Raw genomic sequence first — 15,255 nt, forward strand, 5'->3', positions numbered from 1 at the left:
ACCGGCACCGACTCCCCGGTACCGGCACCGACTCCCCGGTACCGGCTCCGACTCCCCGGTACCGGCACCGACTCCCCGGTACCGGCACCGACTCCCCGGTACCGGCACCGACTCCCCGGTCCCGGCACCGACTCCCCGGTACCGGCACCGACTCCCCGGTACCGGCACCGACTCCCCGGTACCGGCACCGACTCCCCGGTACCGGCACCGACTCCCCGGTACCGGCACCGACTCCCCGGCACCGACTCCCCGGTACCGGCACCGACTCCCCGGTACCGGCACCGACTCCCCGGTACCGGCACCGATCCCCAGTCCCGGCACCGACTCCCCGGTACCGGCACCGACTCCCCGGTACCGGCACCGACTCCCCGGTACCGGCATCGACTCCCCGGTACCGGCACCGTCTCCCCGGTACCGGCACCGACTCCCCGGTACCGGCACCGACTCCCCGGTACCGGCATCGACTCCCCGGTACCGGCCCCGACTCCCCGGTACCGGCACCGACTCCCCGGTACCGGCTCCGACTCCCCGGTACCGACTCCCCGGTACCGGCACCGACTCCCCGGTACCGACTCCCCGGTACCGGCACCGACTCCCCGGTACCGGCTCCGACTCACCGACGTACCGGCTCCGACTCCCCGGTACCGGCTCCGACTCCCCGGCCCCGACTCCCCGGTACCGGCTCCGACTCCCCGGTACCTGCACCGTGCAATCTATGGAATTCCTTGCCCAGTGAAGCAGTTGAGGCTCCTTCATTAAATGTTTTTAAGGTAAAGATCGATAGTTTTTTGAAGAATAAAGGGATTAAGGGTTATGGTGTTCGAGCCGGAAAGTGGAGCTGAGTCCACAAAAGATCAGCCATGATCTCATTGAATGGCGGAGCAGGCTCGAGGGGCCAGATGGCCTACTCCTGCTCCTAGTTCTTATCCAAATGATATTGGATTTGTGAAGCTTGCTTCATTTGGTGGGTGAGTGATTGTTTTCAGAGGTGGGGATTATAATTCTGCCAAATCTTTTCTCATGCTTCTTAGTTTTTCAAAGATGTTTCTTCAAACGAGCCCTGCTCTGTAATAAGTGGCTGCTATTTCTTAGGACTGTCTCAGATTGTTCTTTAAAGACGAGGTTCTCAGCTCCAGGGACCAACCATTCTGTTCCTTTTGTGGGAGGAAGCAGGACCAGACTGAGAGCATCCAACTACTGAAAGCACCTGATATTATCATAATCCATCTGAAACGGTGAGTGAGACAATTCCTGTTATCCTGCAATTTACAGTGCAAAAGGAGGCCATTTGGCCCATCGAGTCTGCACCGGCTCTTGGGCACGCCTCCACCCTACCCCCGAAACCTAACCTTTGGACAATCTAGCACGGCCAATCCACCTGACCTGTACGTCTTTGGACTGTGAAAGGTAACCGGAGCATCCGGAAGAAACCCACGCAGACACGGGGAGAACGTCAGACTCTGCACGGGCAGTGACCCAAGCCGCAAATCGAACCTGGGACTCTAGAGCAGTGAAGCAACAATGCTAACCACTGTGCAATGTGCTGCCCTCGGTTTAATGGGGTGTGAGCTTCTTGCCAAGGCCAGTGTTTGTTGCCCATCCCTAATTTCCCTTGAGAAGGTGCTTTCCTGAAGCTCTGCCTGGACCTCCCCAGTCCTCCATGTCTGATTATGTCTTCTCTGCATGTGTTTTTTAGGTCATTACAATGAGTGCAGTGGAATCAGGGTCTCCAGCTGATGCCAGTCCTGATGTGCTTGGGCTCAGAATGCAGTCTGATTTAGGAGTGAGGCAGGCAGAAGGGTGGGAGTGGGCCCAGACAGAGCCCAGGGTTGATTAGTGACTGGCTGAGTAAATGCACTGTTTGGTGTGGGAACATTGAGCTTTGATCTCCAGTCCTGATGACGCCCTATTGAAGTCCAGTAGAGTTGGCTGATCACAATGTGAGGACTCTAACAGATGACGATTATTAGTTCCACCACAAGGAGTTGGCAAAGATGGACATTGGATTGGATTTGTTTATTGTCACGTGTACTAAGATACAGTGAAAAGTATTTTTCTGCGAGCAGCTCAACAGATCATTCGTACTGAATGGGAAGAAAATAAAATAAAAAGAAAATACATAACAGGGCAATTCAAGCCACATAATGTAATTACATAGACACTGGCATGGGGGTGAAGCGTACAGGGTGCAGTGTTAATCAGGGGTGAGTCCGCCGCCCGGGGAGAGGGGGGCATTGTGCCGGGAGCTGGGCACAGTCAGGGCGGGGCGGGGTGGTGGGGGTGAAGCGTACAGGGTGTAGTGTTAATGAGGTCAGTCCGTAAGAGGGTCGTTTAGGAGTCTGGTAACAGTGGGGAAGAAGCTGTTTTTGAGTCTGTTCGTGCCTGTTCTCAGACTTCTGTATCTCCTGCCCGATGGAAGAAGTTGGAAGAGTGAGTAAGCCGGGTGGGAGGGGTCTTTGATTATGCTGCCCGCCTTCCCCAGGCAGCGGTGTGGTAGTCACCACTGTTTGTATAATACGTATACGAGAGGTAATACGGTAAGGCTCCTGTACTACAGGTACAGGGTAGATCCCTGCCTGCTGGCTCCGCCCAGTAGGCGGAGTATAAATGTGTGTGCTCACCGAGCTGCAGCCATTTTGGCAGCAGCTGCGGGAGGCAACACATCTCTGTGTAATAAAGCCTCGATTACTCTCTACTCTCGTCTCGTCGTAATTGATAGTGCATCAGCGGGAGGTGTAGATGGACATGTCTGATGATTTCCAAAAAAATAATTTTATGGGATGTGGACATGACAGGCTGGGCCAGCATTTATTTCCCTTGAACTGAGAGGCTCTCTCGGCCATTTAAGAGTCAGCCACACTGCTGTGGGTCTGGAGCCAGAGCAGGTAAGGATCGTAGAAGGTGAGCCAGGTGTTCTTTTTAAAATGACAATCAACATACCACAGAATTCCTACAGTGCAGAAGGGGGCCATTCAACTGATCGAGTCTGCACCGGCCCTTTGAAAAAGCCTCCTATCTAGGCCCACTGTCCCCCATCCTCATAAACCCGTGCATTGATCATGGCCAATCCACCTAACCCGCACATCTTTGTGCTGTGGTAGGAAACCGGAGCACCCGGAGGAAACCCACGCACACACGGGGAACATGCAGACTTCTCATAGTCACCCAAGGACAGAATCGAGCCCGGGTCCCTGGTGCTGTGAGGCAGCAATGCCAACCACTGTGTCACCCAGGTCCTCTGAGTATTTACCCCGATCTCTGTATTACTAGTCCAGTGTCAATGCCACTACCCCAGCACCTCTGTCTGTGAACTGTCACAATACAGCCCCAGTACACTATCTGTGCGGCTGCACAGAACCTACAAAATAAATCATGGTCCATTTTATTTTCACGTAAATTTGCTAAAATTCCAGGCAGTCCATGTACTGACTGCCAGACAATCTGTAGCAGTTTGGGAGGAAAGCTGTCTTAGTTTAGTGGGCATCTTGACAAACACATGTAGAGGATGGGAATAGACTGATACGGACCCCAGAAGGGTAGAAGGCGTTAGGTTAGACGGGGCAGCATGGTGAGCACAGGCTTGGAGGGCCGAAGGGCCTGTTCTGTGCTGTACTTTTCTTTGTTCTTTGTTCCCATTGGATTTCTCACCTGGAAAAAATTCCCTGATCTTTTCCTGGTGTCCTGTCAGCTGATTGCTGACCTTTGCAGATTGATTTGCAACACAAATATTAGGGTTCATCATAAATACAGAATTAATAATCCAGATTTGTCTCTCTCTCTGCTAGTTTTGAATCTGATGACCACGGCAATCGGAAACTGACCAGCACTGTGGCCTTTCCACTTGAAGATCTAGATCTGTCCCAATATACAACCAACCCAGCAACTCAACAGCTGAAGTATCATCTTTATGCTGTTGTGGTAAGTAAAGTCATGAATCTATTTCTGGCAAATGGACCTCATTTGTCCTTGTTTATTTCAGGAACATTGCTCAGCCCACAGTGGATTGATGGAAACATTAGATGCATCAGCCCCCACGCACCTCCCCCCCCCCCCCCCCCCCCCCCACCCCCGTCTGTACCTGCCAGGCTCAGATCTCAAATTTTTATGAAGAATAAGATGCCCACATAGTGTAAACTTCACAAGAGTGGATGATGCGCACGTAGGATACAAACTTGATTCCACAAACTCTTAAAATACACTCTAGTCTTAAACTCACCCTTTTAAAAAATATGCATTTAGAGTTAGCCAGAAGTGCCTTAGCTGTGACCACGAAGGAAATCGGTCTTTTGATGTGAATAGAGTGGAAGATGAGTGAAGAGCTTTTTAAAAAAACTTTTGCCGATTTTATTTCATAAGACAAAACTCGTCTCCATTACATTACAAAAGTTTATTCAATTTTATAAAAGTTTTAACTAAACAACTGCTCATGTTGGTATAATAGAGGGTTGGATACAAATATCCCACACAACGATTCATTGTTCTGTCAGATGTAGGCTAGACACGTTTCTATGGAAGGGAAGAAATAACAGACGTTAATTACTGGAAACACACACGGCCAAGGAACTGGAGGAAGCAAAAGCTTTGATTGAATTGGAGGCAGTGTAGCTATAATTTCCCCACTCCACCGGAGTCAGGAATATAATAATAATCTTTATTGTCACAAGTAGGCTTACATTAGCACTGCAATGAAGTTACTGTGAAAAGCCCCTAGTCGCCACATTCCGGCACCTGTTCGGGTACACAGAGGGAGAATTCAGAATGTCCAATTCACCTAACAGCACGTCTTTGGGGACTGGTGGGAGGAAACCGGAGCACCCGGAGGAAACCCACACAGACACAGGGAGAACATGTAGACACTGCACAGACAGTGACCCAGCCGGGAATCAAACCTGGAACCCTGGAGCTGTGAAGCAACTATGCTAACCACTGTGCTACCATGCTGCGCACAGCATAGCCACTAGATTTCTCACCCATTTGAAGCAAGAGGGGGAATTAAGCTTTTAAAAATCTCCAGGTTGCTTTTAATCATAAGTGTATCATGTCTGAGAAAGGTAATTGTACCAAATGTCTATTTCAAAAAGTATCATTTATATGCCAAGCTCACCAAACCCCTTCTGATTAATAATAATAATAATCACTTATTGTCATGAGTGGGCTTCAATGAAGTTACTGTGAAAAGCCCCTTGTGGCCACATTCCGGCACCTGTTTGGGGAGGCCGGTACAGGAATTGAACCCGCGCTGCTGGCCTTGTTCTGCATTACAAGCCAGCTGTTTAGCCCACTGTGCTAAAGCAGCCCCTATGGCTGGTTTATGGGGAGGCTTGGGTGTAGTGGCATTGTCATTGGATTAGTAATTCAGAGACCCAGGGAAATCTGGCATTAAGGACCATGAAATCATTGTCGATTGTCGTAAAACTCCATCTGGGTCACTAATGTCCTTTAGGGAAGGAAACCTGCCGTCCTTACCCGGTCTGGCCTACATGTGACTCCAGACCCACAGCAATGTGGTTGACTCTTAACTACCCTCTGAAATGGCCGAGCAAGACTCTCTGCTCAGGGGCAATTCGGGATGGGCAGCAAATGGTGGCCCAGCCCAGCAACGCCCACACCCCAAAGAACAAATTCAAAATAAATAAATAAAAATGTACCAGTGAAGTTGGGGTGAATTTCCATGACCTTTTCTCTCCACAGAATCACACAGGGACGTTAGATAGTGGTCATTATACTGCCTACTGTAAGAATCCTGTAACACAGACCTGGCACGAATTCAACGATGCTAAAGTCAGCAGCATTTCTGAGCAGAAAATCCAGTCACCAGCTGCTTATGTTCTTTTCTATAATTGCGTGAATTTTCAGTGGGCACAATGATACCATCTCAGATAGACTACAATAAACTGTTTCCCTATAATCCGGTTTTCTTCTGTACTTGCCCAAGAGGGCAGCGCTTTATATAAATTATGTAATTAATTCGAAATGTAATAAACCATGCTGTTATTTTATCTGTTATTGTCTAAACTGGACTCTGAATTGAAGGTATTCCCTTCTGTGTTGAGTCTGATTCAGTGTGTAATCGGTGTGTATTTTTTATTAATAATCAGCTTATAAGACACACAAGGTTTGGGGTATCAAACATCATTTTCTCAGAGTGGTTTACATCTGAGCATCGAGATGTTTGCCGTATATACAGCATCAGGAACAAAGTTGCTGGAGTAAAGCACACTCACTATCTCACATTGTGAAAACTGGCAAGGGTGGACATTGATTTTAATGGATAACGCGAATAACGAGGTTTTAGAACATAGAACATTACAGCGCAGTACGGGCCCTTCGGCCCTCGATGTTGCGCCGACCTGTGAAACCATCTGAAGCCTATCTGACCTACACTATTCCATTTTCATCCATATGTCTATCCAGTGACCACTTAAATGCCCTTAAAGTTGGCGAGTCTACTACTGTTGCAGGCAGGGCGTTCCACACCCCTACTACTCTCTGAGTAAAGATTTTGTCATAACATTTACCAAAGAAATTGTAAAGGCAAGTCCAGAGTTTGAGAACATCAATTGAAATTTCTGACAGTAGGTTTTTGAGGGCTTAACAATAGGCAAATGGCTAAAATGTAATTAGCAAAATAACAGAATGATTAGTGGATCATCCAACTGATTTATCCCAAACATCTTCACCCACCCAAAAGTTGACTCCTTTGCCAGTATTGAGGATGTGAATGTTTGAGCCCAGCCTTTGTGACAAAAAGCAAAGCTAAAGTATTTGCAAGTACCTTCATCAAAAAGTATGAAGTGGAGAAAGTATTACCCTTCAGCCATTTCTTATCTCATGTGGAATGAATCAAACCAGCTGTAGCCACTGGTACAGTGGGTGTTATGGGCCCTAACCGCAACCTGTCAGTGCTCCAGAAATAGCTGTGTCCATGACCAAACTGATTACAACATTGCCAAATACCCAAAGGTGGAAAGTGCCCAGAAATTGCTACAACAAGCAGGACAAATGCAGTCTGGTCAAATACTGTCCCAGTCGATCAGTAAAGTAGTAATGGATTAAGTTTCAGCAAGCTCCAGCCTTCAGTACAGCCTTAGCCCAAACATGAACAGGAATTGCTGAATATCAGAGCTGTGTGAGGACTGTCCTTGATTTCAAGGTGATATTTGACTGTGAAATAAAGGGAATCTAGTGAAAATGAAGTCACTGGGAACTAGCAAATACTCTGCATGCCCTGGAGACGTACAGTATTTAGCACAAAGATGGTTGTGATTGTTGGCAGACCGTTCATCTCAGCGCAGGACATCACTGCTATGCCCTTGGTGCAAAGACTTCTTCATCAATCCCTCTTGCCTCCTCTGAACCATTTCAAAGCATGGTGAAATATTTCACAAGCACCCAAGAACATGTTTCAACCTACTTACAGATCAATCACTCCAATGGTCCACAGGCCAAGTGAAATGAAATAAAATGAAAATCGCTTATTGTCACGAGTGTGGTGATCACAAGTTAACTAGATGCAATACAACTGAGCAAACACTAGAGGGGGCACGGGAGAGCCATATAAATAGACGGGGACAGGAAGTGAGGAGACACTTCACTGAGGGCAGAACTTGGAGCAACACAGATACACCCACACGCCAGCTAGGAACACTGAAGGTAACCTTAGGAAACAGCTCTGAAGAGTGAACGAACTTACAATAAAGCATCTTCTCCACATTTGAGACTACGAGCTTTATTAAGACACGAGTAACAACACATGGTACCCAGGAGTGGCTTCAGACACTTACTACAGGACAACTCAGTGGCAGATACAGAAAGCTCAAAATGGCATGGAAATCTCCTACTGGACATTCGACTTGGGAAGACATCGCTAATTCGAGGATGTGGCTTGGATACCCAGAGCAGCTAGACCTGACTGGCAATGTAAGAGGTGTCTGGAAAAGGTTTGATTTGGATCTCGTAGCTAATGAGGTACAAGAAGCCTCCGACAACATTAAAATAGCAATTCTCACCGCAGGGCCTGTAAATAGGAAAGTGTATAATGGATTTAAATACTCAAAAGATGAAGACAGAAACAGCTTACAAACGTTACTAAACAAATTTGAAGAGTACTGTGAGAAATTTGAACAGCAAGACATACTCAGAGTCCTAACTGCACAGAGACTGAGTGATGCAAAACTTAAAAAATCACGAAAAGAGCAAGAAATCGCGAATGAAAAGTACAGATCAAAAAGAAGAAATAACAAGAATTTCTCACAAAGCCAAAATGCTGAAACCCAGTCCAAATCGGGAAGAGAAGGTAACTTACAACTTTTAGAAATCCAGTCCAGATGGGACAGAAAAATCGCTGAAATCCGCGATACAATGGCGTCGGAGCACATTTTGCAGTCTCCGGTAAGCAAAGAACTACAAATTGCGTCTGCGCATGCGCCGGAACCGAAAGCCGCGCATGCGCAGTTTAAAAAATATCGCGGTGCCGATCGTTATGCGCATGCGCAAGCCGCGCATGCGCAGTCAAAAAAAGTTTTGTTCGCGGATCGTAATGCGCATGCGCACGCCGCGCATGCGCAATGGAAACAAAACCGCACAGTGAAGGCGGAAGGCCGATTTGCGCATGCGCAATGCATTCCTGCGCGTGACGTCATGACGTCTGAGCATCCCGACCACGCCCACTTAAAAGGGAAATGCCCGAAAATTGCAAACAAGACACTTAAAGTGGTAAACACAAATTTTCTTGCCTCAGAACACAGAAAAACGCCTGAACTTAAACCAACAGTTAAAAACAACTTGCACAACACCCTGAAAAAAGCAGTCTGCACCACCCAAAGTGAAGAGAACAAAAAGAATTCCGAAACAACAAAAGATGATTTGTTTTTCAAAGATTACCTCTCAGACATGGCTGAGTCAGTCGGATATGCTTATCACAGCATCAGCGACACGGTCGCAAAGTTCAACACGAATCAACTCGTGGTAGATGAATCAAACCAAGATGATTTGGTTTTCGAAGAATACTACTCAGACATAGCTGAGTCAGTCGGATATGCTTATCACAGCATCAGCGACACGGTCGCAAAGTTCAACACGAATCAACTCGTGGTAGAAGAAGCCAATGAAGATGAAATGGGTTTCAAAGAATACTACTCAGACATGGAGGAGTTATTTGGACATGCTGATCACAGCATCAGCGACACCGTTGCAAAGCTCAACACGACTCTACTCATGGTAGATGAATCCAACACCATGATGCCATGGCAGCTCGTCGATACATTGGATGACAGCAATACCCTAGACGAAGACGACGCCACACAGAGAGCACAGGAAGACTCCACAGAGCGAGCGATGACAGGCTCCACAGTGCGAGTGATGAAAGACTCCAAAAGGGAAGCAAGCAAACACTCCCTGGCGAACACCATGCATGAACAAGACCATGAAGGTAAACCCGCTGTATCTGAGCAACCGCAAGCAGACTATGAAAGTCTACCAAGCTCACAGGAACAAGAAGAAGACAACGTACATCTAACCACTGACACCATGCATGCACAAGACCATGAAGGTCAACCTGCCATATCTGAGCAACCACAAGCAGACTATGAAAGTCTAACAAGCTCACATGAACAAGAAGAAGACAATGCACCTCTACCCACTGAATGCGAAGACAGTGACAAGGTGATCACACTCGACGTACAGGATCACAGCGAGACTGACAGTTCTCAGCTTGTCTGTACCGAAGCACAGAGCGAAAACAGTAACAAGGTGATCGCACTCGACGTACAGGATCACAGCGAGACTGACAGTTCTCAGCTTGTCTGTACAGAAGCACAGAGTCGGGCCACCCAACAGTCCAGAGAGACGATGCCGAAAGAAAACATGCAGATTTTGACTCCAGAAGAGGAGCACCTGGAGTCCAGACAGACAACGCCGAAAGAAACCATGCAGATTCTGACTCCAGAAGAGGAGCACCTGGAGTCCAGAGAGACCAAGCCGAAAGAAAACATGCAGATTTTGACTCCAGAAGAGGAGCACCTGGAGTCCAGAGAGACAACGCCGAAAGAAACCATGCAGATTCTGACTCCAGAAGAGGAGCACCTGGAGTCCAGAGAGACCAAGCAAAAAGAAACCATGCAGATTTTGACTCCAGAAGAGGAGCACCTGGAGTCCAGTGAGACAACATCAACAGAAATCATGAAGATTTCAACTCCAGAAGCGGAGCACCAAGAGTCTAGAGAGACCACGTCAAGTGAAATCATGCAGATTTGGACTCCAGAACAGGAGCGCCAAGAATCCAGAGACCCCGCGTCAAATGGAATCGAGAAGAATTTGACTCCGGAAGAGGAGCACCAAGAAAGCAAAGATGAAGAATCCAATTCTCCACAAATGATTGATGTCACCTGCACCGATGCAACATCAGATCAAAAGCAACATGAAGCGCGACAAGACCAACAACAATAGCAAGAAGCACAGCAGAAACGAGAACGACAACAGAAAGAACAAAAGCAACATGAAGCGCGACAAGACAAACAACAAAGTCAGGCACAAAGATAGCGACAACGACAGAAACAGAGACAACAAGAACGGCAACGAAAACAACAAAGTCAGGAACAAAGATAGCGACAACACCAAAGACAGAAACGACAAAAACAGCAACACGAACGGCAACGAAAACAACAAAGTCTGGAACAACGACAGTGCCAACACCAAAGACAGAAACGACAAAAACAGCAACAAGTGCGGCAACGAAAACAACAAAAACAGGAACGACAGAAACAACAGCAATGAAACAATGACTTGTACACAATGGTACTACTCGGCACATGAAGGACAATGCCACAGCTCACTGCAAAACGATGACAAGACTACAAACATGTCATGGGATGACAACAAATCGCACAAACTCACGTCTGCTCCAGAACGAGCAAGCACACCAGCATCCAAGGCGGATGAGACAATAAATCAACACCACAAGCACAAAAAAAAAAGTCCATGCCAGTCAACATCAGTGATGTGACCATGCAAACACCTCGGGATGATGCAGTGGGTACTTAAAATAATAAGGAACACCAACAACATTCACAGCGGACTTGCAATATCAATATCACCACGTCATCAACAACAAAAAGAAAAAAAAGCTCTGAACAAATTCATCAAGTTTGGACTCATAAATGTTTTTATTAAGATTGGACATATAACTACATTGGCTTTGTACAATATGCAATAGCACCATCACCTGCATAGATACGCATATCATAAGTAACTGTTTTCTATAATTTTCTTTAACGATGTACAGCAAATATGTAAAGAGAAAAAGGGGGATGTGGTAATCGTAGATTTACTAGACACAAAAACAACTGAGCAAACACCAGAGGGAGAGCTATAAATACACCGGGACAGGATGTACAATTTTCTTTAACGATGTACAGAAAATATGTAAAGAGAAAAAGGGGGATGTGGTGATCACAAGTTAACTAGATGCAATACAACTGAGCAAACACTAGAGGGGGCACGGGAGAGCCATATAAATAGACGGGGACAGGAAGTGAGGAGACACTTCACTGAGGGCAGAACTTGGAGCAACACAGATACACCCACACGCCAGCTAGGAACACTGAAGGTAACCTTAGGAAACAGCTCTGAAGAGTGAACGAACTTACAATAAAGCATCTTCTCCACATTTGAGACTACGAGCTTTATTAAGACACGAGTAACAACACAACGAGTAGGCTTCAATGAAGTTACTGTGAAAAGCCCCTAGTCGCCACATTGCGGCGCCTGTCCGGGGAGGCTGGTACGAGAAGCTTTACCTTCATAGACCCGGGCAAGAGAGTTTGCAATGTGATGATAAAAGCACCAAAACTATGGCAGGAAGGAAAAGCAGCATAATGTGGCACAAAGGACAAATAGCCAACACCAATAAACTTAGAGCTCAGCCTTCATCCCGCACACCATAACTTAGGGAGTGAGATTAAACAAAATAAAAGCATATGGCTGTCAGCAAATGCACATTCATAACATCAAGCTCCTCATAAGGACTAGGAGCAGGAGTCGGCCATCTGGCCCCTCGAGCCTGCTCTGCTATTCAATGAGATCATGGCTGATCTTTTGTGGACTCAGCTCCACTTTCCGGCCCGAACACCATAACCCTTAATCCCTTTATTCTTCAAAAAACTATCTATCTTTATCTTAAAAACATGTAATGAAGGAGCCTCAACTGCTTCACTGGGCAGGGAAGTTCCTCCTAAACTCAGTCCTAAATCTACTTCCCCTTATTTTGAGGTTATGCCCCCTAGTTCTGCTTTCACCCGCCAGTGGAAACAACCTGCCCGCATCTATCCTATCTATTCCCTTCATAATTTTATATGTTTCTATAAGATTCCCCTGCATCCTTCTAAATTCTAACAAGTAAGTCCCAGTCTACTCAACCTCTCCTCATAATCCAACCCCTTCAGGTCTGGGATTAACCTAGTGAATCTCCTCTGCACACCCTCCAGCGCCAGTACGTCCTTTCTCAAGTAAGGAGACCAAAACTGAACACAATACTCCAGGTGTGGCCGCACTAACACCTTATACAATTGCAGCATAACCTCCCTCGTCTTAAACTCCATCCCTCTAGCAATGAAGGACAAAACTCCATTTACCTTCTTAATAACCTGTTGCACCTGCAAACCAACATTTTGCGACTCATTGATACATACATACATACACGTAGTGTCTAAAAGTTATGAGGGGGGGCTGCTGGTTTACGCGGATAGGGTAGAGGTGTGGGCTTAAGCCGGGTGCTCTTTCATGGGCCGGTGTCGACTGGATGGGCCAATTGACCTCCTGCACTCTAAATTCTATGATATCTATGATATCAGAGCAGGAGGATGACTTTTGGCCCTTCGAGCCTGCTCCGCCATTCATCACGATCATAGCTGATCATCCAACTCAATAGCCTAATCCTGCTTTCTCCCCATAGCCTTTGATCCCATTCTCCCCCAGTGCTATATCCAGCCGCCTCTTGAATATAATCTTGAACATGCACAGCAGCATGTTATAATATTTTATCATTTAAATAATAATCCCGTTTGCTGTTATTCCTACCAAAATGGATAACCTCACATTTGTCAACATTGTATTCCATCTGCCAGACCCGAGCCCATTCACTTAACCTATCCAAATCCCTCTGCAGACTTCCGGTATCCTCTGCACTTTTCGCTTTACCACTCATCTTAGTGTCATCTGCAAACTTGGACACATTGCCCTTGGTCCCTAACTCCAAATCATCTATGTAAATTGTGAACAATTGTGGGCCCAACACTGATCCCTAAGGGACACCACTAGCTACTGATTGCCAACTAGAGAAATACCCGTTAATCCCCACTCTTTGCTTTCTATTAATTAACCAATCCTCTCTCCATGCTACTACTTTACCGTTAACACCATGCATCATTATCTTATGCAGCAACCTTTTGTGTGGCACCTTGTCAAAAGCTTTCTGGAAACCCAGATATACCACATCCATTGGCTCCCCGTTATCTACTGCACTGGTAATGTCCTCAAAAAATTCAACTAAATAAATAAATAATCTTTATTGTCACAAGTAGGCTTAGATTAACACTGCAATGACGTTACTGTGAAAAGCCCCTAGTCACCACATTCCGTCACCTGTTTAGGGAGGCTGGTACAGGAATTGAACCCACCCTGCTGGCCTTGTTCTGCATCACAAACCAGCTGTCTAGCTCACTGAGCTAAACCAGCCCTTGTTAGGCACGACCTGCCCTTTATGAACCCATGCTGCGTCTGCCCAATGGGACAATTTCTATCCAGATGCCTCGCTATTTCTTCCTTGATGACAGATTCCAGCATCTTCCCTACTACTGACGTTAAGCTAACTGGCCTATAATTACCCGCTCTCTGCCTACCTCCTTTTTTAAACAGTGGTGTCACGTTTGCTAATTTCCAATCAGCCGGGACCACCCCAGAGCCTAGTGAATTTTGGTAAATCATCACTAGTGCATTTGCAATTTCCCTAGCTATCTCTTTTAGCACTCTGGGATGCATTCCATCAGGGCCAGGAGACTTGTCTACCTTTAGCCCCATTAGCTTGCCCATCACTACAACCTTAGTGATAACAATCATCTCAAGGTCCTCACCTTTCATAGCCTCATTTCTATCAGTCACTGGCATGTTATTTGTGTCTTCCACTGTGAAGACTGACCCAAAAAACCTGTTCAGTTCCTCAGCCATTTCCTCATTTTACTGTCTGTTTTTATATTCTGAGCAAGTTTACTCTCACAATCTATCTTACTCTTCTTTATAGCTTTTTAGTAGCTTTCTGTTGCCCCCTAAAGATTTCCCAGTCCTCCTGTCTCCCACCAATCTTTGCCACTTTATATGCTTTTTCCTTCAATTTGATACTCTCCCCTATTTCCTTAGATATCCACGGTCGATTTTCCCTCTTTCTACCGTCCTTCCTTTTTGTTGGTATAAACCTTTGCTGAGCACTGTGAAAAATCGCTTGGAAGGTTCTCCACTGTTCCTCAACTGTTCCACCATAAAGCCTTAGCTCCCAGTCTACCTTAGCTAGTTCTTCTCTCATCCCATTGTAATCTCCTTTGTTTAAACACAAAACACAAGTATTTGATTTTACTTTCTCACCCTCCATCTGTATTTTAAATTCCACCATATTGTGATCGCTCCTTCCGAGAGGATCCCTAACTATGAGATCATGAATCAATCCTGTCTCATTACACAGGACAAGATCTAGGACCGCTTGTTCCCTCGTAGGTTCCATTACATACTGTTCTAGGAAACTGTCGCGGATACATTCTATAAACGCTTCCTCAAGGTTGCCTTGATCAACCTGGTTAAACCAATCGACATGTAGATTAAAATCCCCCATGATAATTGCTGTACCATTTCTACATGCATCAGTTATTTCTTTGTTTATTGCCTGCCCTACCATAATGTTACTATTTGGTGGCCGATAGACTACTCCTATCAGTGACTTTTTCGCCTTACTATTCCTGATTTCCACCCAAATGGATTCAACCTTATCCTCCATAGCACCGATGTCATCCCTTACTATTGCCCGGATGTCATCCTTAAATAACAGAGCTACACCACCTCCCTTACCATCCACTCTGTCCTTCCGGATAGTTGTATTCCCTCGGATATTTAACTCCCAGCCGTGACCATCCTTTAATCATGTTTCAGTAATGGCCACTAAATCATAGTCATTCACGATGATTTGTACCATCAACTCATTTACTTTATTCCGAA

The 15,255-nt window shown here is 46.2% G+C and overlaps 1 protein-coding gene across 1 annotated transcript in view; it reads left to right on the forward strand.

Annotated features, from left to right (window-relative positions):
• Nucleotides 1–5,963, forward strand: part of LOC119974806 (putative ubiquitin carboxyl-terminal hydrolase 50) — a 62,757-nt gene extending 56,794 nt beyond the window's left edge. The window contains exons 5-7 of the mRNA XM_038814073.1: nt 1,093–1,235; nt 3,786–3,918; nt 5,692–5,963. Coding sequence (XP_038670001.1) covers nt 1,093–1,235; nt 3,786–3,918; nt 5,692–5,868 — 453 coding nt within the window. The 3' untranslated portion in view covers nt 5,869–5,963. The remainder of the gene's footprint in view (nt 1–1,092; nt 1,236–3,785; nt 3,919–5,691) is intronic.
• The last annotated feature ends 9,292 nt before the right edge of the window (nt 5,964–15,255 follow it).

The sequence above is a fragment of the Scyliorhinus canicula genome, chromosome 12 (assembly GCF_902713615.1).
Source record: "Scyliorhinus canicula chromosome 12, sScyCan1.1, whole genome shotgun sequence".
NCBI lineage: Eukaryota > Metazoa > Chordata > Chondrichthyes > Carcharhiniformes > Scyliorhinidae > Scyliorhinus > Scyliorhinus canicula.